This window comes from Gopherus evgoodei, chromosome 2 (genome assembly GCF_007399415.2).
Source record: "Gopherus evgoodei ecotype Sinaloan lineage chromosome 2, rGopEvg1_v1.p, whole genome shotgun sequence".
In the NCBI taxonomy this organism is placed as follows: domain Eukaryota; kingdom Metazoa; phylum Chordata; order Testudines; family Testudinidae; genus Gopherus; species Gopherus evgoodei.
This window is the reverse complement of record NC_044323.1, coordinates 57,122,285-57,143,168: the sequence shown is the minus strand read 5'-3', so window position 1 is coordinate 57,143,168 and position 20,884 is coordinate 57,122,285. Positions and strand designations below refer to the sequence as shown.

The 20,884-nt window shown below is 45.7% G+C and overlaps 1 protein-coding gene across 4 annotated transcripts in view; it reads left to right on the top strand.

Annotated features, from left to right (window-relative positions):
- Positions 1–20,884, top strand: part of SNX13 (sorting nexin 13) — a 153,351-nt gene that overhangs the window by 110,085 nt on the left and 22,382 nt on the right. For 2 of the 4 annotated variants that reach the window (XM_030550718.1, XM_030550717.1), the window contains exons 18-21: positions 10,052–10,191; positions 15,532–15,639; positions 17,365–17,475; positions 19,347–19,508. In XM_030550718.1, coding sequence (XP_030406578.1) covers positions 10,052–10,191; positions 15,532–15,639; positions 17,365–17,475; positions 19,347–19,508 — 521 coding nt within the window. Of the gene's footprint in view, positions 1–10,018; positions 10,192–15,531; positions 15,640–17,364; positions 17,476–19,346; positions 19,509–20,884 lie in introns of all 4 variants that reach the window. The other 2 variants (XM_030550716.1, XM_030550715.1) reach the window with 1 other exon arrangement.

Genomic DNA, 20,884 nt, shown 5'->3' with positions numbered 1-20,884 from the left:
GCTCCAGGGTGTGGCAGTGGTGCGCAATGGGGCCTGGACAGGGCTCTGGTCAATGGGAGCTTCAGGGGAGGTGCCCTCTGGCCCACCCTCCCCCAGGGGCCACAGGGTTGTGGTGCCAGCCACTTCTGGGAGTGGTGAGGGATCCGTGGTGCCATGGGGGTGGCAATCCTGTGGGCTGGATCCAAAGCCCTGAGGGGCCTGATCCAGCCCTTGGGCTGTAGTTTGCCCACCCATGTTCTAGAGTGCCAGCTACTAGTTTAATGAGATGGAAAGGTGAACTGGAATTGAGGATGGGGTGCATGGTGGGGGAGGAGATATAGAAGGAGACAACACATCAGTCTTCTCTCAGTTCCTTAAAGTTACTATAACTGTCATGTAACAAAACTGTCAAAGTTTTGGGACATAAACTATGGATGAGATTTCTCTCACTGCTCTTGTTAACAATTACACATTCCAAACATTTCAGAGCATAACCATTATCCCTTTTTCACTCAAACAAAAAGTACAGGATGAGGGAGAAGTATTGAGGAATCACATAGCAACCGTGTGGACCGGGACTATTACTAGCTTTGTCACTGACCTGCTGGATGACCTAGGACAAGTCATTTCAGCGCTCTATGCCTTTGTTTCCCATCTGTAAAATGGGGATAATGATGTCAAATTCTTTGTGACGTACTCATGAAAATCGCTATATTAAAATACTCCTGGGGGAATTCTGTCTCACTGCACGTGCTCAGTATTCTTGTCCCCCACATATTTCTTTGCTTCCCCCGCAGAAAATGATTTTCTGGTGAGGAAGCAAAGGAAGCTGCAAAAGCAGTCATGTATCACTTCTCAACAGCACAGGTGTGTTGTTTCAGGCTTCCAGAGTAGCCAGCAGAGAAGTGAATCACTGGGGGGAAGGGAAGGGATGGGGCGCCCTGTGCCAGGCTCAGCTGCTAGTCCCAACTGGGCTGTGGAGGACGGGACTTCCTCTTCCCCCCCCCGGGAGTGACCAGGGCTGAGTCAGACCCTCTCCAGCTGCAGGAAGCTCTGTTCTTCTGCCCCCACCCCTCGTCCTCGTCACTCCTCAGCCATCGGGGGAGAGTTCTCTGTACAGAGCTCCTCCCCCATCCACCCAACTCCCATGTATGTGGACCCACCTTGTGCCCAGATCACCGTGCTAGTCGTCACCCCCTGCACCCAGCCGCCCCATCGAACCCTGCACTCAAACTTCCCCTCTCCTCCCACCAGCAAGCCCCACACCAGCTGCACCTGGGCCACCATGACTCTCACCCCCTACCTTGCTGAGCCCCAACAAACCGGCATCCAGACACCCCCATCCTTGCTGAGTCCTCCAAACCCAGACTATCCCTGCTGAGCTCCAGCCACCTTCACCTGGACCCCCCTGCAGAGTTCCATTGCCTCTGCACTCAGAACCCACCCCCCAACAAGCCCCTGTTCATTCAGATTCGTCTGCACCCTCCATCAAGCTGCAAGCCCCACACAGAACCCTATCATGCCACACCCGGGTCTCCCCACACTAAGCCCCTCCACACTTAGATCTTGCTGGGCTGAGTCTGCCTGCCTAGTGTGCTTGGCACAGAGTCCTGTGCTCCCCACTGCCATGCTGGAGCCTCCACATTTATTTATTGACAAAATTTGCAGAATTTTGCATAACTTTTAAATATTGTGTGCAGAATTTTTATATTTTTGGCACAATTCCCTCCATAGTAGTAATAAAAGTAAGAATTTTTTCTTATCTCGCCACAGTAGCATATTCGCAACAAACTAAGTGAGAACTACAGCTGTTTAAATGACTACTGACTCCACATAGAATATCAGGGTTGGAGGGAACCTCAGGAGGTCATCTAGTCCAACCCCCTGCTCAAAGCAGGACCAGTCCTCAGATTTTTTGCCCCAGTTCTTCAAATGGCCCCCTCAAGGATTGAACTCTCAACGCTGGGTTTAGTAGGCCTATGCTTAAACCACTGAGCTATCCCTCCCCTCCTCCTACCACCAACAAACATTTCTCTTTCTGTTTAAAAACCTGGTAAATTCAATGGCAGAGTTAAGGTTGCTGGGTGATAGGTTGTGCTCTTTCAGAGTATCAGGTTCAGCAAAACTCAACCTTCTGAAACCTGAGTACTCATAACTGCAGCTGAGGTCAATAGAAGCTCTGTCCTGAACATATGAATTTCTATAAAATGTCAAATAAGGTTTTTGAAGTAGATCACCCAAAATTAGTTGACACTTCTGACAATATTGGTTTTAATCTCAGTGCCTCAGTTCCCTGTTTATAAAATGCGAATAACACCTCCTTATTTCACAGGGTTGTAGTGAAAATAAATTCACAATTATTAAAGACATGAAGAAAGAATTTCCAATGAGGAAATTAATATTTCTATATTCAGAGAAGGGTTTGGATAGTGTGCAGTAAATAATGCTACACACTGAATGATGAGGATAAAAGAAAATATTGAATAGTTTCCCGTTCAGTAGGCATGTCCTTTTTGTTCATTGAATGAGGCAGCAGTCCTGTGAAATAAATATGTAATCATGTAATTAAAACTATATCATAATACATATACATAAAGAGGCAAAATTAAAGCTGGAGTGGTAACCTTAATTCTGATATTTTGTTGCTTTTGAGTGCTTGACTTTTTGCAACCTGAACATTCTTCTTACATAGTTTTTAATCTAATTTCCTCATTTTAAAATTGTAAAAAGAAACTTCATCATGCGGAAACATATCAACCCTTGTATGGGCCTTCAGCAATGTTGGAATCTCTAGTTCTTCTTCGAGTGATTGCTCATATCCATTCCAGTTAGGTGTGTGCGCCGCGCGTGCACATTCGTCGGAAAACTTTTACCCTAGCAACTCAGTGGGCCGGCAGGTCGCCCCCTAGAGTGGCGCCACCATGGCGCTTGATATATACTCCTGCCGGCCCACCCGCTCCTCAGTTCCTTCTTACCGCCCGTGTCGGTCGTTGGAACAGTGGAGCGCGGCTTAGCTGACCTCCACTTCCCTAGCTACTCGTATTTCTCGTATATAGTTATGCAGTTATAACCCTTTTATATATATATATTGTATAGTTATACGTGTTTTCTTTGCTAACATGGTTAGTTTAGTTAGCGGGGTTCAGGAAGTAGCCCCTTCCATGAACCCGGTGCCGGAGCCCATGCATGGCTCACCGGGTTTTAAAATGGGCCCGGCCTGCCAGAAGCCGCGGCCGAAGGGAGATCTACACGACTCCTGTTTGAAGTGCCTCAGGGAATCACACTTGACAGCTAAGTGCCCCATTTGCAAGGCTTTTAAGCCGAGAACAAAAAGGTGCGCGACTTTCACTTACCCCTCCACCTTGTGCGCCGAGCGATGTTCAAGCGGTGGGCAGAAGCACCTCCTCGGCACCGGACCCCGCCGGTACTACCAAGGCCTTTCGGCACCGGCTGTCGCCGGCACCGATGTCGACTCGGCACCGCTCCCTTCTTCCGAGGTCGAGAAAGCCTACGATTCCTGCTGGTGCCTGACGGTTCCCTGGCACGCGCCGTGGTTGAGCCCCCTGCTCCTGCTGCTTCCGTGCCACCTGCATCGCAGCCAGAGAGCTCATCTAAGTTGGATTACCCGGCACCGACACCTGCAGAGGCACCGATGACATCGGCACCGTCGATTCCAGTCCCGCAGGACCACTGAATCCGGTGCCTGGCAGCTCCCCGGCACGCGCCGTGGTAGAGCTTACTGCTCCTGCTGCTTCCGTGCCAACTGCACCGCAGCCAGAGAGCTCGTCTAAGACGGGTCGCCCGGCACCGACGACGTCGGCACCGTCGATCCCGGTCCCACGAGGGCCATAGAATCCGGTGCCTGACGGCTCCCCGGCACGCGCCGTGGTTGAGCTACTGCTCCTGCTGCTTCTGTGCCAGCGGCACCGCAGCCAGAGAGCTCGTCTAAGTCGGATCACCCGGCACCGACACCTGCTACGGCACCGATGACGTCGGCACCGTCGATCCCGGTCCCACAAGGGCCGTAGAATCCGGTGCCTGACGGCTCCCCGGCACGCGCCGTGGTTGAGCTACTGCTCCTGCTGCTTCCGTGCCAGCGGCACCGCAGCCAGAGAGCTCGTCTAAGTCGGATCGCCCGGCACCGACACCTGCTACGGCACCGACGACGTCGGCACCGTCGATCCCGGTCCCACAAGGGCCGTAGAATCCGGTGCCTGACGGCTCCCCGGCACGCGCCGTGGTTGAGCTACTGCTCCTGCTGCTTCTGTGCCAACGGCACCGCAGCCAGAGGGCTAGTCTAAGTCGGATTGCCCGGCACCGACGCCTCTGAGGCACCGACAACGTCGGCACCGTCGATTCCAGTCCCACAAGGGCTATCGAATCCGGTGCCCGACGGCTCCCCGGCACGCGCCGTGGTTGAGCTTATTGCTCCTGCTGCTTCCGTGCTGATGGCACCGCAGCCAGACAGCTTATCTAACTCGGATCGCCCGGCACCAACACCTACCGAAGCTCTGACGACCTCGGTACCGTTGATCCCGGTCCCACGAGGGCCGTCGAATCCGGTGCCTGACAGCTCCCCAGTATGCACTGTGGTTGAGCCTGCTGTTCCCTCCACGCCGGAGACGTTACCAACGGCGAGGGCTCTCAGTGTCATGACAGAGTCGATGCTGCCTGACCCCGGCACCGCCGGTGCGGGTAATACAGTCTCTTCAGGTGACCGTCCTCTGTCAGCACAGCAGAGCGGCACCGTTCATGATCACGGTCCCGCAGACACTCCAAGTCCTGTCGGCACGCCGGACACCACTGGCAGTCCCGGTGCTGTTTTCCTCATCGGTACTGGTCGCACTTGCTGCACCGGTCGGTATCCCGTTCGCCGACCCGCTATCGGCACCGTTCCGACTGCCGGCACCGCGGCAGGTGCCTTGACTCCTGTAGCCTCTCCCCGAGCCTCGAGATCTCGGTCGACCTCCCGGCACCGTTCTGGTTGCGGGTCTGGATCTCGTTCCAGGTACCGATACGCCTCCCGGTGCCGGTCCCCGGTGCCGAGTTGGGCAAGGTCCGAATGAGTCAGAGACTCTGCCTGTGCCTTCTTTTAGTATCTCCATGGCCGTCCAGACACGCATCCGTGTCATCCCATATGCGCAGATTTTATGCTCAGGACCACGATTCTGATATGATGGCCAGCGGGCGCCAGCCCCGAAGCCGAAAGAGGCTTGGCGAATGAACCTGCTTGGCCGCCAGGTGTACTCTGCAGAGGCCCTGCAGCTCTGGGTAGCACAGCAACAAGCCTTGCTTAGCTGCGATAATTATAGCACCTGGGTGAAGGAGTTTCTCCCTCAGAACTCCCACCAGGAGTTCGCTGCCGTCTTGGAGGACGGGGGAAAGAAGGTTCCCAGAGCGTCCCTCCAGGCCTTGTTGGACGCAGCAGACTCTGCGGCCAGGACTCTGGCCTTGGGTGTCGCCATGAGGTGCATTTCATGGCTTCAGGTTTCATACCTCCGGCCGGAGCTGCAGTATGCCATTCAGGATTTACCCTTTGCTGGTAAAGGCCTCTTCGCGGCAGAGACAGCCCCAGGCTGCGAAGCCTGATGGACAATAGGGTCCTAATGCGCTCTCTCAGCACGCATACGCCAGCGACCAAACGCAGGCCTTTCTGGCCCCAGCCGCCATACTCTGTACCTAGCCAGAGGCAGAACTCTGGCAAACGGCAAGGCCAAGGTGGTCGCAGACGAACGTCAGGACCCCTAAAGAGCCAAAGTCAAGGTCCCTCGCAATTACCACTGGGACCGAAGACGAACCTTCCAAGGTTCGCCTGAGGGCGGTGTACCAGTCGCAGGCCGGGATCCCGATCCCGCTTTCTCCTGGCGTGGCCCCAGTTACTTTCAGATCGCTGGGTCCTGCGCATGATGGAGCATAGGTACCACCTTTAATTTGCTCCAACCCTGTCCCCCTTCAGCGGACAAAAGGGGCAAGGGGTTTTACTCCCGTTATGCCCTAGTCCCCCACTCGAACGCAGGTCTCAGACCTTCCTGGTCCTGCACGGACTCAACCGGTTTAGGATAAGGTTGAAGTTCTGCATGGTATCCCTGGGAACCATTATTCCATCCTTGCCTCCTGGGGGCTACTATGCCACCCTGGATATGAAGGACGCGTACTTTCGCAATGCCATCTTCCCTCCGCACAGGAGATGCCTCCGCTTTATAGCCAACTGTCAATACTCCTGGTTTACGGCCATAGTCGCCGCCTACCGTCGCTGATGTCGGATATGCGCTTTTCCATATCTGGATGATTCGCTTATCCGAGGAGACTCTGAGACACAAACCACTCAGCGCATGGGCATCGTCACGGTCTTATTCACAGGTCAAGGCCTGATGATTACTATAGAGCAATCCACTCTGGTTCCCACGCAGAGGTTGGGCTTCCTAGGGGCTATCCTGGTCTCCTACCTAGCCGGAGCCTGCTTATCACAACTGCGGTTTTAGGCGATGGCAACAATCATCTGAGGTCTGAAGGCTTTCCCAACGACCTCGGCTCGTTCTTGTCTCAGTCTCCTGGGTCCATGGTTGCCCGCAAGTTTGTAACCAAACACACCAAGCTCCGCCTCCGTCCTCTCCAAGTCTGGCCCACCTCGGCGTACCGCCCGGACAGGGAGCCAATGGTCATGGTAGTCACCGTTCCCTTGAACACCTTAGGCTCCCTAGAGTGGTGGCTAACTCCCTCCTTGGTGTGGACAGGGATGCGGTTTCATCCGCCCCAGCCCTCACTGCCCCTGACGACGGACGCATCATCTCTCTGCTCGAGTGCTCATGGTCACCTCCGAGCTTAAGGCCTTTGGTCTTCTAGGGAGCTGGCATTCCTTGTCAATGCCCCAAAAATGAGAGTAGTCCGCCTGGCGTGCCAGGGGTTCCAGCGGCAGCTGCGAGGCCATTGTATCTCGGTGTTTACAGCCAACATAACGGCCATGTGCTTCATAAGTATCCAGGGAGGGACATAGTCCTCCCCCCTTTTTTGTCAGGAGGCCATCCATTTCTGGGTCTTTTGCATGGCACACTCGATGGAGCTGGCGACGTCCTTTCTCCCAGGCGTTCGGAACGTCTTAACTCTTTGACTCAGCAGGTCTTTCCTGTCTTACGAGTGATCACTCTGCCCAATGTGAGGCGTCCTGCTTTCCGGAAGTGGAGATGTTTCCTCACACAGACCTGTTCGCTCACCGCGAGAGCAGGAAATGCCAGGTGTTCTGCTCCTTCCAAAGTCTCTCCTCGGAATCGATCTTGGACGCGTTCCTGATGCCGTGGAAAGGCCAACTGCATTATGCCTTCCCACTGTTCCCACTGGTTCATTAGGTCCTGCTCAAACTCCGCAGGGGCAGAGCGCGCATCATCATGATCACTACAGAGTGGTCCAGGCAGCACTGATATACCACGTTGCTCGGCCTGTTAGTAACAGACCCAATTACCCTTCCACCCCACCCAGACCTCATCATTCAGGGCAACGACAGGCTTCGTCACTCGGACCTGCAGCCTCTTTGCCTCACAGTGGCTGCTGCGTACCTAAGTCGGGGGTGACAGGCAGCCTTCCACCTGGTCAACGTACCGGGCCAGGTGGAAACGTTTCTTCTACAGCTGCAATACGCTCGATCTTGCTCCTGCTGAGGTCTCGATCCCCCTCTATTTGGCCTGCCTCTGGCCTTCAGCGGCAGGACCTGGCGGTATCATCGCTGAGGATACGCTCAGCAGCCATCTCTACCTTCCAGCAGGCTAAGGTGGACGTTCCGTGTACTCACGCTCTATGGGTTCGAGGCCCCTCAAGGGCTTGGAGCGCTTGCACCCTCGGGTGCGCCGCCCAGCCCCAACCTGGGACCTCAACCTAGTCTTGGCCAGACGGGTCTCCGAGCTCAGAGCTCTTACGGTGGTTCCGCCGTACATTAGGTTTCACAAAGACAAGGTGCAGTTATGACCGCACCCGGCTTTCCTCCCTAAGGTGGTTTCGGCCTTTCATGTTACCCACAGCTCAACGCAATGGGCACAACCATTGCACTCCTTGGACATCTGTGGAGTGCTCGCATTATATTGTGCTGACAGAACCATTTCCTAAGGTGCCCCAGCTCTGTCCCAGTAGCGGGCCACAGGAAGGGCTTGCTTGTTTTCCTCTCAGAGGATTTCATCTTGGGTGATGGCGGACATCCCCACTTGTTATGATTTGGCTCATATTTCCCCAAGCCACATCACCGTGCATTCTACCAGGGCTCAGGCTTCATCTGCCGCCTTGCTGGCTCGTGTTTCTACCCACGAGATCTGTCGCGAAGCTCCATTGGTCCTCGGTCCATACCTTTGCTTCGCAGTATGCCCTGGTTCAACAGTCAAGAGAGGCTGTAGCCTCTGGCTCAGCAGTTTTCATTCTGCCACATTTCACTCCGACCCCACCGCCTTTGTAAGGCTTGGGATTCACCTAACTGGAATGGATATGAGCAATCACTCGAAGAAGAAAAGACGGTTACTCACCTTTGTAACTATTGTTCTTCGAGATGTGTTGCTCATATCCATTCCACACCCGCCCTCCTTCCCCACTGTCGGAGTAGCCGGCAAGAAGGAACTGAGGAGCGGGTGGGCCGGCAGGAGTATATATCAAGCGCCATGGTGGCGCCACTCTAGGGGGCGACCTGCCGGCCCACTGAGTTGCTAGGGTAAAAGTTTTCCGACGAATGTGCACGCGCGGCGCACACACCTAACTGGAATGGATATGAGCAACACATCTCGAAGAACAACAGTTACAAAGGTGAGTAACCGTCTTATCCACCACACTGTTCTCTAACACTTGGGGTAATGGAATACCTGATAGCAGTAGACTGCTGTTGTCCTATGTGTGTACCTGTTATTAAAGTGGGCTGGAGATGCACCATTTGCCAGTGGATTTCACAGATGTTATCTAGACAGCAAAATAATGTTGAGACTCGGGAATAGTACGTTCAAGTCCAGGTTCTGCAGGGGAGTGTACTTTAGTGGTAATAGACCTTTTGCTCCTGTCTCTCCCCCCTCTTCACCCAGCTTCTCCCTCTCTCCTTTTCCCCCTGTCCCCAGGGCAGTTCCTGTCCTATTTCTGCCCCCCTCCTACCGTCCCACTCCATTCCCCCCGCACTTCATTGAGAGCACAGGAAAGATGATCTCCTTTCTCTTAGTTCCTGTGCCCAGTGCTACAATGGCTCCTGGAAGCTGCGAGGAGCAGTTGCAGGATAAGTCTTGCATAGCCCCTATATTCCCTGGATGGGGCATACCCATGTATTCCGTGGGAATGATATATGTGCAGTCCTTAGGCCTGTTGGGGCTGAGGGGATGGAGCACATGAAATCATACAGTTTAGCTTCCAAGCTCTAACAGGTTTCTATTGATCATGTATGAACTGTGGTTTTTTTCTAAAGGCTTATGACACAGCCAAATTTGGGTGAATATTAGTGAGGATAACAAAAACTGCTTCCTTGGCACAAGTGCTACCCCCTGCCAAATTTAAGGTCCTTGTTCCATGACATGGCAATGCTAGAGCTTCTTGATGAATGGTTTTAAGATAATTTTTAACATAGTCAAAATATTTTTTCGCTACCATTGTTCTCAGACTCAGCTGAGCTGTTTTAGCTGAAACTTAAAACAAAACAAAGTTCTAGCCCAGATGATCTAAGTTTGGCAAAGTTGTAAGAAACTGAAAACAGGGTCTTATAATGGAAAGTGTCAAGCAACTTTATCTATAGGCATCACTATCTGCACCTCGCCTATAATTGCATTTCATCTTGAGCTCCTTGACTCCTTAGCTTGATGCGCATGTATATACAATGTATAATTTTCTTCTAAGCTAAAGAGTCATGATTACACAATATAGGAGATATAGGAGTCTCTGGAGGATGCCACCTACGGAGGCTTTATTGCTTGCATCCATTTTTGTATCCAGGTCTGTCATTTCAGATGTTTCCATTTCATGTCTCGTGTGTCCTTTCGTCTTCCTCCTTGTTTTGTGTTTCTCTTCCCTCTTCATTTTTGTTTTAAATTACTAGTCTATGCTGACTATAACGCATATGCTGTGGCAGGAGTATGCAACGACCACGGCAAGACATACGCACTGTATGCGATCACTGTACATCGGAGAAATTCAACTAGTGAAGAGATATGGAAAACGTATCGTCGCTACAGTGACTTCCATGACTTCCACATGAGAATAACTGAACAGGTACCTGGTCCCATAGAGACTGTTTAATCTTATGACTGTTTATATCTTTGAAAGGCATGGTTGTGTCTTAGCAGCTATAGCATTGTTTTAGAATTGGCCACTAAAAGTTGATGTAACTTTGTCATTTGTGTGGCCTTAATTCAGGGGTGGGCAAACTTTTTGGCTGAAGGGCTACATCTGGGAATAGAAATTGTATGGCAGACCGTAAATGCTCACAGAATTGGGGTTGGGCTGCAGGAGGGGATGCGGTCAGAAATGAGGAGTGCAGGAGGGGGTTTCTCGGGTGAGGGGAGTAGGGTGTGGAAGGGATGTGAGCGCTCTGGGGGTGCGGGCTTGGGGGGGCTGGGGTTGAGGAGTTTGGGGTGTAGGAAGGTGAACTGGGTTGGGACGGAGGGGTTTGGAGTGGGGTTGGAGTGCGGGAAGGGTTGCAGTCTCCAGCTGGGGGGTTGGGCACTAGGGATGCATTGTTTGGGGTCCAAGAGAGTGCTGCGTGCTCGGCTTGAGGGGTTCGGAGGATGGGAGAGGGATCAGGGCTGGGGCAGGAGGTTGGGGCCTGGGAGGTGCTCAGGAGTGCAGACTCAGGGCAGCGCTTACCTCAAGCGGCTTGTGGAAGCAGCGGCCATGTCCCCATTCTGGCTCCTATGTGGAACCATGGCCAGGGAGCTACGTGTGCTGCCCCAGCCGCAGGCACCACCGCTGTAACTCCTTTTGGCTGCAGTTCCCGGCCAATTGGAGATGCAGGGGCAGTGTGGAGAGTGGAGCCTCCTTGCTGTCCCTACATGTAGGAGCCAGAATGGGGCCATGCCGCTGCTTCTGGGATTCACGCGGAGCGACCGCTGATCCTGCTCCCCGGCTACGGTGCCAGAACCCAGCAAGCCCCAGATCCATGCCCCTCAATATGTTGGTAACATATTGTGAAACTTATTCTATAGCATGAATACCATTTCCCTAGCTTGTCAGGCAAAACAAGTGTTCCTCAAGTGTTTATTGAAAACTGTTGACAATTGTATTAGATAATGAATTTCAATTGTTTGAATTTGTGCTCTTGTGTAATATATAATTGCATTTTCTCATGATTAATGTTAAGGATTTGCACTGAGCCTTATACTTGCATATTTTTAAAAAGGAAATAGTTTTTTGTATGTTAGTGATTGAAGCCTTTTTTGTATTTGGTCAAGTAAAGAATGCTTTTTATAGGTGTCTTTAGAATTAACCACCAAAGAATAATGAAAAAAATTGTATTATCTTCAGAATTATTTGGTTGACATGTTTTAATACTTAACTTTCTATAGAAAAATTAACGTTCACAGTGGAAGTGTAGTCGGTATGGAACAGTTCTTTAGTTCATTTGTTGCATTTGTCACAGAGCTTAAGAAATAAAAACTGAGCTTGGGAAATGGGCCATTTAGGTTTTTAAGTGAAATGCTAAGGATCTGTGAGGTCTAGGAAGGGGACAGCTGTTGGCAGTTCTATATACTATTAGACAATCTGCCTTTTATTGCTTTGCCTGTATTCTCATACTCTTAACCCTCATAAAATAAAAGGAAAAAAATGCAAAGCCTTGTAATTCACCAGCTGGTACAAAGTAGAACCTGCTCACATGAATAAGTGTTAACACAATGCTTTTAAAGGAGTCAAATGCTTTTGAACCACATCTTAGTAGCAGCTGAGATTGTTGACTATATAAATGCTCTAACTATTCAAAACTGTTGCTCTGTAGCATACATTTACTAGATTTTTTTGGTAGCAGAAGTGTAAATAGGTTTAATACTCCTAATGAGAGTTCTCTGTTGCCATGTCAGGCTTTATAGGATCAAAATAACGTTTTAAAATGGAAATGGCCAACTTCTTGAAGAGTAAGCACATTATATATACACACACACACTAGGAATGTAAAAGTTTAACTGGTTAACTGATAAGCTTGATGCTTATTGGTTTCAGTTAACGATTAAACTCAATTGCTAGCCCCGCATGCCTGGGGTCCCGGCTGCTGGGACCCCACGTAAAACTGCCGCAGCACCCCTATACTTCTAGTTCCCTGGTTAAACCTTTAACTGATAGAATTTTAATCACTTACACAATTACTTTTTTTACATACTATTTACATCCCTAATATACATATACTGTACTCATACAACGTATATTTAATACTTTATAGCTGTACATAGGTTAAATATTTTTTTAGATTATAAAAACGTATCAGAGTTGGACAGCTCTGACTCACTGACTAGCATGGGATGTAGAATAATATATTTCAGTATATCAATTTTGCACCCATTTCTGTCTGCGGGATTAATATCTATTTAAAAAAAAAAAAGACATAACACACCCTGGAATCCATGAAGCTGGAACAGCTGTGTTAGGTTTCTTACAGCAGAGGGTAAAGATGTGTTGTTGATGTTGTCCCCATGCTGATAAAATGTATTCTAGAAAAGTGTAGTTTATACATATAGAGACACAGATTAAAAGCCCTGTGAATAGCCTTTCCATTCACTTCAGTGAGTTTTGCCTTAGTCTCTAGATCACCATAGTTTGGGCTACAGTTTAAAGCAACAATATTGACACTTATAAATTCTTTATTTTTTAATTGAGTTTCTCAAAGCTGCAGATAAATACTCATAACGTGTAATTATGGAAGTGTGTACAGAACAGGCTGTAAACCTGTTCAATGCTATTGTGTATTAAAGTTAGCTAACAAATCTTGCTCTTTCAGAGAGTTTCATTAATCTGCATATCTTCCAATTTTGTAAACTATAAATATTTGCATACGGTGGCCCTCTTTTGAATCCACTTTTTAACCTTTTATAAATTATGTATTATCTGTTGGTGTTTTCAAGATCTAAAATCTTGACTCTACAGATTTAAAAAGCAACACTACCATGTATTACCACACAGTCAGATTTCCTATTTTAGCCATTTGGAAAAAGTGAGATATCTTAGATGCCATTGTGTGGTAAATAACTTGTTAGTACCTATGATGCTGATGTTTCTCCTGTGCTCTTCAATATAGGAGTGTGCTACGAGAGTCCTATTACAGCTACCCTCTTAGTCTAGTGTAAGGTTCTTAAAGGACTTTGCAACAGTGGTATAAATTAAAGCAGCCCCTCAGGTGTTCTCTCTTGTGCAGGGGCTTGCCAATGCTAGATCAGGGAGCTATAGCCAGTGACTTGCAGCCCCCCTGCACCCTGATTCACAAGCACAGCTTGTACACATAGGAAACCTAGTCCTGTGGCCTTTGCCTTTTTATATTTAATTTTTAGCTATCAGAAAGAACCACCACATTATTAATAGAGAAGCTCTAAAAACAAGTAACATCCAGAGCTGGGGTTGAATAGTGAGGCAGAAGTAAAGCTTTAATTATTGTGAGACAATCAATCTCCTCTGTAGTGCAGTGCTCTTAGCTGATTCAGAGCAGGGTAGCTTTGAATTAGGCCTATGTGGTAGCTTTGAATTAGGCCCAATATTTTATTATAAATAAGAGCCCAGAAATGAGTTAAGTATTTGTGCCGTCATAAAGGAGGGTTGGGATGTTTGGTAACTCTCTTTTATTTTTCTTCAAATTTCACAAAGCTGGCTTGTGGCACTGGTTTCAGACTGAGTCCCCCCACCCTAGAAGCAAAGGGCAGAGGATTTGTAATGAGTGGCTGGACAGGAAGAGGGAGCTCAAAATTCTTCTGATACTGAAACCAGCTTTTCTGGGTGCATTAATAAGAACATCATCTTAGACCAATAGGGATAGTTTAGGTGTCTGTTTGAAATGTAACTAAGTGATGAATCAGAAAAGTGCTGTACATGAAATACAAATTTATAAAGATGTCTTTGTTTTTTAAAAAGTGCTTAAAGTTCTGATCTTAATTTAAAACACATTGTCAGACTATAAAATAGTGTAGATATTTACTTTTTAGTGGGGTTTTTTTGGGTTGAGCTTCTGTTAGCATTTTTTGTTTTCTGACCTTCGTGCTGCATCTTGAAAATACTATAGGGTTGCTTCCAGTTTCTAGAAGTTAGTGTTTTAATAAATTCTGAGAAGTGCCATTGAAACCAACTAACCATGCTTAATAGCCTCTTTTCCACTTCCAGGGCTTCTGATTAGTTTAGTTTTCCTATGTGACATACATTTTTAGAGTGAACTAGACTTAAAGCCAAAAGGGAAAATGGTTCTACACAGTTCTTCCTACACATTGTAATTAGTTTAGAGCTGTGGGGAACCTTACAGGGTTCGGTGGTCTTCACAGACTAAACCCTGGAGTTCACTTTGCAGGAACTGGAAATGAACCAACCCTTCCCTGTTTGATTGCACTCTAGAGTTCACACATCCTGAAAACAGTCATTCCCTCACTCCCACAGGTGATTCTTAACTAAATTCCACTTACCCCTTCAGAAGGCACAGATTGCTACCAGTCTCTTAGATGTTTCTAACAGAAAATCTGGGTTTGCTGAGCATGAAGAGCATTGTCTGAGTCTTCAGGTTCTATTTTTACAACTTGAATATTCTAGGGTATTGCAATGGGAAGACACTATCTCCCTAAAATACAAGATCTTTCTGGAGGAGAGAAAAAACCTCTCCTCCATTAAAGGAAGTGGGACAGAAAGACACTTTAGCCTCACCAATATGTGTGCTGCTACCCTAAGCCCAAGAGCATATAATGGCCTCTGAGGTTTAGTGAGCTTAATGAAGGGTAACTCTGATTCTCAGAATCCACATGCTAAGAATTGAGACTTGATTGCCTAGCATGTGAATGCTAGAGAAACCGTGGATTCCTTTGCATGTGTGCTGTGTGTTATGGTTATGCCTATCTTGCTCTGGATTTAATGTGACAGTGGTCACTTTCAGGTCTGGGGCTGTTTCACTTCTCTAACTGGTGTTATTCCCCCTAAGATACAGTATGCAGTCAACTATGTGACCTCCCAAAAGACCATGGAATAGGCCCAGACAGTTAGAGTAGAAGCAGCAGTAGTAGAAAGGAGGCCACTTCCCCAGAAGACTACAGTGGTAAGCAGGGCCTCTGAGGACTTGTGGAGAATGGCAGCAAGCTGGCTGACTTAGAGAGGAGACAGGAGGATATTTTGAAGGGATTTGCAGATGCTTCCAATGTGCAAACCATATTTTAGCTCCTTCTGACTAATTCACAAAATATTAACTCTTAAACCCGAGCTCAATTTGAGCAGATTTTATGATCTGATCTATGTGAATATTTTGTACAGTTCTAATTTAAAAATAAGTGGGTGCTTCAAGTTGACACGTTATGCAGGAGTTCAGACTAGATAATGTAATGGGTCCTTCTGGCCTTCTAATCAATTTAAAAAAAACAATATAAAAAAATCTTTTTTTTTTTCTAGTTTGAAAACCTAGCAAGTATATTAAAGCTTCCTGGCAAAAAGACATTTAACAACATGGACAGAGAATTTTTAGAGAAGAGGAAAAAAGATTTAAATGCATATTTGCAGGTAAGTTCTTGACTAGTCCAGTTTCAAATTTTCCTTCATGTTTATGGCTGTCTGCCTGAACTAATAGTTCTCCATCAGCTATTCAGTAAATTATACTAAATGTTAATTCAGTCACCATGAGATTGTCTTAATAAAATACCCTGATTTGGAACAACACAAGTATGTTGTAAATGTCACAGCTGAAGGTAAATGCTAAATTTAGCTCGGATCATCTGTGTTTCTGTGACCAGAACTTAAATAATTGAAGTATAAGTGGGGGGGACACAGATGCTTAGTTTTATAAGGTGTTAATAACCCAGTTTTGAGTTGGATTAACTGAAGTAGTTTATCCTAATGACTGAAAGTGGTTTACTGCTTAAGGAAGGGTATCACTCCTCTTATACTATAAATAGAACAGTAAAACTTTATTCTAGTTGTTAAATTTTCCCCTCTCACTGTTAGCTCAGCATCCTTCTTCATTTTCCCACTCCCAGCTCAACTTTCAGACTTAGTCTACATCTACACTGCAGTTGGGGGTGTGATTTGTAGCTTGTGTAGGTGTATCCGTGCTACCTTTATTTTAGCTATCTTGCTAAAAATATCAGTGAGGACATAACACAAGCTGCACAAGCCTGCCTGACTCCCCTGGGTATATACTTGCTTGTGCTGCCTGCATGAAAGTCCACATCATCCTATCCTCGCTGCTATTTTTAGTGAGTGAGCTAGCTAGCTTTAATATAGCCTGGTACATCTACATAGGGCTGCAAATCACACTTCCAGCTGCAGTGAAGATGTCATCCTGGTAATTTTGCTCAGCTTGACTGAAACACTATTCTTGTCTTTTGGTCATTTTTTAAAAGTGTTTAACCACTCTTTTCTTCCATTATTCTGATGCTGAATTCAGTTGTCATTTCTAAGTGACTCACTGATAAGACTGATCTCTAAAATTTTTGGCTCAACAGGGAACAGTTGTCTGAGAAGTTTTTTTGTTTCAGAGGGCACGTCTTTACTACCACACTAAATTGACACTGCTGCTATTGATGCAGCAAAGTCAATTTTGCAGGTCTAGTGAAGACATGCTAAGTCGATGGAAGACCTCTCTCCTGTCAATATCTATAATCCACCTCAACAAGAGGCAGAAGCTTTGTCATCAGGAGAGCATCTCCCATCGACATAGTGTAGGGTGGACACCACTGTTAGTCGATCTAAGGTATATCAATGTAAGTTACATTAGTTACGTAACTTAACTACTGTGCCTTAGATCGACTTACAGCATTAATGTTGATCAGGCCTAAATAAAATTCTAAGAGGGAGTGAGAGTAAACAAAATGCTATGAAATCTAACAGCTGTTCAGATTGTCTAACAACCTGCATTTGTAATGTGTATGGTTACATATTTTATTTCAATATTTTTCCTACAGTGTGACTACTAATTTTAGACACTAGTTTCAAGATAACCAAAGAAGATGCCTTTTACAAATAGTGTGGAACTGATAGATCCTTCTTAAGCACTTCATAATCAGTTTTTTTAATTTCCCTCTCTGTAACGATACTCATCTTGAAGTAATGTTTAGAGAGAGAATGAAGAAAATGCATTCAAAACTGCCACTTTGTACAAATATATAAATTTGGTTGCTGAATACAGTATTAAAAACCTTTATCAAATGAAATGATATGACTTGTTTCTAAATATGATATGTATTTTGGAAGAAGCTGAAAGTTTACAATTAATGTTTTCTTTCTTAGTTGTTGTTAAATCCTGAAATGATGAAAGCTTCCCCAGCTTTAGCCCATTGTGTGTATGACTTTCTGGAGAATAAAGCTTACAGCAAAGGAAAAGGAGATTTTGCTCGAAAGGTAAGAATGGCATTTAATATTTAGCAGATTTTAGTGATGCATTTGGAGCCATAACTTAGTAAATGAATTGAACATATCAGTAACTGACTGCAGACAGTTATAAATCACAGTGTTTTATTTTATGTGCAAGCAATTTTTGAATTTGCATTATATTAATAATATGTGTTGTCAGAAGGCAACAGTAGTATATCAGGAAATAAGACTAGTATAGAATTAAGAACTTAGCCATTTTTAAGATGTCTTTATTTGTAAGTCAAGGAAACCAAATTTCCAAGAAATGAATGAGTGTTGTTTGTGCTACAAAAGGCTTTTTAATTCTATTGTTGACAAGTTAACTTCCCATCAAAGATTCCTGTTCTCTCTTTCCTTTTCCAATCTCCTACCCACCTCCAACTCAACACGTGGCTGCTGCTATCATGACTTCCACTCTCCAGTCCAAAATATGTAATGCATGTACCTTCTAAGACTGCTGTTAATGCTGTTTCACATTCAGCCAGCAGGGATATAAACGGAGCTAAGCACCAAAATAGTTCATCAGCTGTTAAGTGTGCATGAAACTCAGTTGTGTTTGTGAAATTGGTGTTTTTGCAAATAGATACTTCAGTTTACAATTGCCCATTTTGCATGGGCAGCTGCTTTTGCAAATTAGGTCCTAGTTGTCATTCCCAAATTCCAGTGACCTGACATGGGCAACATCTTAAACTATTAGAAAAGTTACCTTTTCAGTTATTTAAACTGTGTTCTTTAAAAATGTGTCTGTAGAGTTGACTGCAAAACATCATTCTGAATTTATCCAGCTTTATGTAATGTCCCGAAAAGAATAAAGATTTAATGTTCAGCTTTCCGAATGTATTGGATTTTTCATAACCTTATCTTTTCCTATTGTAGACTATTACACTAGATGTGCTTTTATTACTTGCACTGTACTTTAAAAAAGTGTGCATTGAAAATATCAGAACGCTTTAATTAGTCTCCATAAAATATTATACTAAAAATAATTTAAATGTGTGTGCCTAATGCTGAACATGTTAGACTTAACATATCATCATCATGATGCCATTTAGGCAAGACATGGGACAGAGTCAGATAAGAGATGAGATGAGAACAAGGGAGGTAGTGCTTTGGGAAGAAGTGAGTTTGGAGGACATTTAGTGGGCAAAAAATTGAAAACTCTTCAAAGCATAAGGGAGTACTAGGAATGAAGGTATACGCTGCGATTGATAAAGGAATAATAAATGAGGACTAGATTGGTGTAGGCAGAGTGGAACTGTGAGGAAATGGAAACTGTAATATAGATCATTATGAGGCTAAAACTTTCTCTGAACTCAGTGAGAAACAAACTTCAGCACTTTAAGCAACATTTCTATGTCTTGCCATGAAGTATAGTTTAGATATGCACACAGGGAAACTTTTCCATATATTAAGATACAATACAAAGGTATCAAACAACTGCGTATAGATTTCTCAAACATTTCAAATGTACATGATAGTTAAAATGAATTCTGCATTTATTTTTTACAAATAAGTCTTGGGGCAGAACCTTGAAGACCTTTCAGTAAAACATGCCTGATGTCTGATTTCAGCTGGTGAAATTCCTTATTCTGTGTTTATCACATTGTTCCAAAATTTTAAGCGTTGATAGCCAGATAATTTTGGTCTACATTAGATAGTGTTTCCAGTATGTCTGAGTGAAAATCCTGAAGTAAAAATACTTAATCTAGTGCTTGTATCAATTGAATTTTTATATTCAGAGAAAGAGTTGTACTGTACATTAGTTTATTCACTAGAGCAGTGTGACTTTTTTCTTACTGGATGATTGTACTAGTGTCCTCCATAGGTTATGCAATCGTGGTAAATATTTTCCCCTTCAGATGGACACATTTGTAAATCCACTGCGTAACTCTATGAGAAATGTTTCCAATGCAGTCAAGTCCCTGCCTGAGAGCCTGGCAGAGGGAATGACTAAAATGTCAGACAACATGGGCAAAATGTCAGAAAGATTTGGACAAGACATAAAGCAATCGTTTTTCAAGGTAAGAATGTATTGCTGAGGTAATATATGGTAGAGTCTAACGAGATGACATTCAGGTTTGGGTCCCCGTATCTAAAAACAAATGTTAAAAACCCTATTGAATAGAAAAGGCTAAGAACAGGGAAACAACTATTATGCAAGGGTTCTATTTACTTCGGAAAGTTGAAAGAGTAATAGGAGTTCCAAAAGAAAGCAATACACAAGGTAATGAATAATATAGAGAAAATAAAACAGATACCTAGTTTACTTTTAAAATTACATATTGCCCCATGATTTGTTTAGGCCAACAACTCAACAAAATCTGAAAAAGGAGTAGACCCAAAGCACAATAGGCATCCCATTTTTTACTGACACTCTTCAAAATAAGGGTTAAAGTAAATAAATATGCTTTTAAAGACCCAGACCAATTTTTAGGTAGCCCTGATTCACTCTTGCTTCCTGTTTCTAGGAAGACTCTTCCCCACTCCCCCACCCCAACGCTGTAATTGCTAATGAAGTCCCTCAGCAAGGAAGCAGCACTTGCTGTTTGAAAAGAGGAGGCAGAAAGGTGCTATTGCTTCAAGCAGAAAATCTACAGTGCAATAGGTGATCCTCTGCCTTTCTCCCCTACATTTGGCAGTTGAGCATCAGAAAAGAGGTGAAGAAATCCTATGCTCCACAGATATTAAAAGCAGACAAGGGAGCATTGAGTCCAGTGCTGACATTCCTGCTTCTGCTGCCAGGTTTTATGATAGCTGCCCAATACTGCTGGCTCTGCTCTCTTCCCCACCAAGTCTTTGGTGTGGCTGGGAGGGAAGTAGTAGTGGTGGTGGTTTTTCTGTATACTACCCACTCTTGACCAAATCTCCCATCAGGCATGCAAATGATTTTTCTTCCTCAGAGGGGCTGCCCTGACAACTGAAAGGGTGGAAATAGAGGAAAGTATTCTGTTCATCTGATCCTGCACTAGAAGTGGGAAAACTCAACAGTGATTTCATTGCCTGCTTGCTGGCATTGGTTCTATCAGGGCTCTCTTTCTTCTCCTTGGCTAGCTTATATCTTTTGATAATTTGGACTTTTCCTGATCTCACCCACCCGTAGTGTACCAGATATCTAAAGTTTTAAGGAGAGAGCGGGAGCTCCACTTCCTTCTTCAACTGATTGCATGTGTGCATTCCACTCTTGGTGTGTGCACATCCCAAACCACAGTAGTAGGAAAACTTTCCCTCACTAGTGTCTGTCAGTGCAGCTTGAGTTCCTTCTGCTGCTGTGCACTGCTGTGTGTAGGTATAAAGGGCACAGATGATTCACCCCCCCACACACACTTTCATTCTTACCATCTGTGATTAATGTTGGAATCTGTTGGTCTTGCTTTAGCAAGTGCTCTCAGCATGTTTT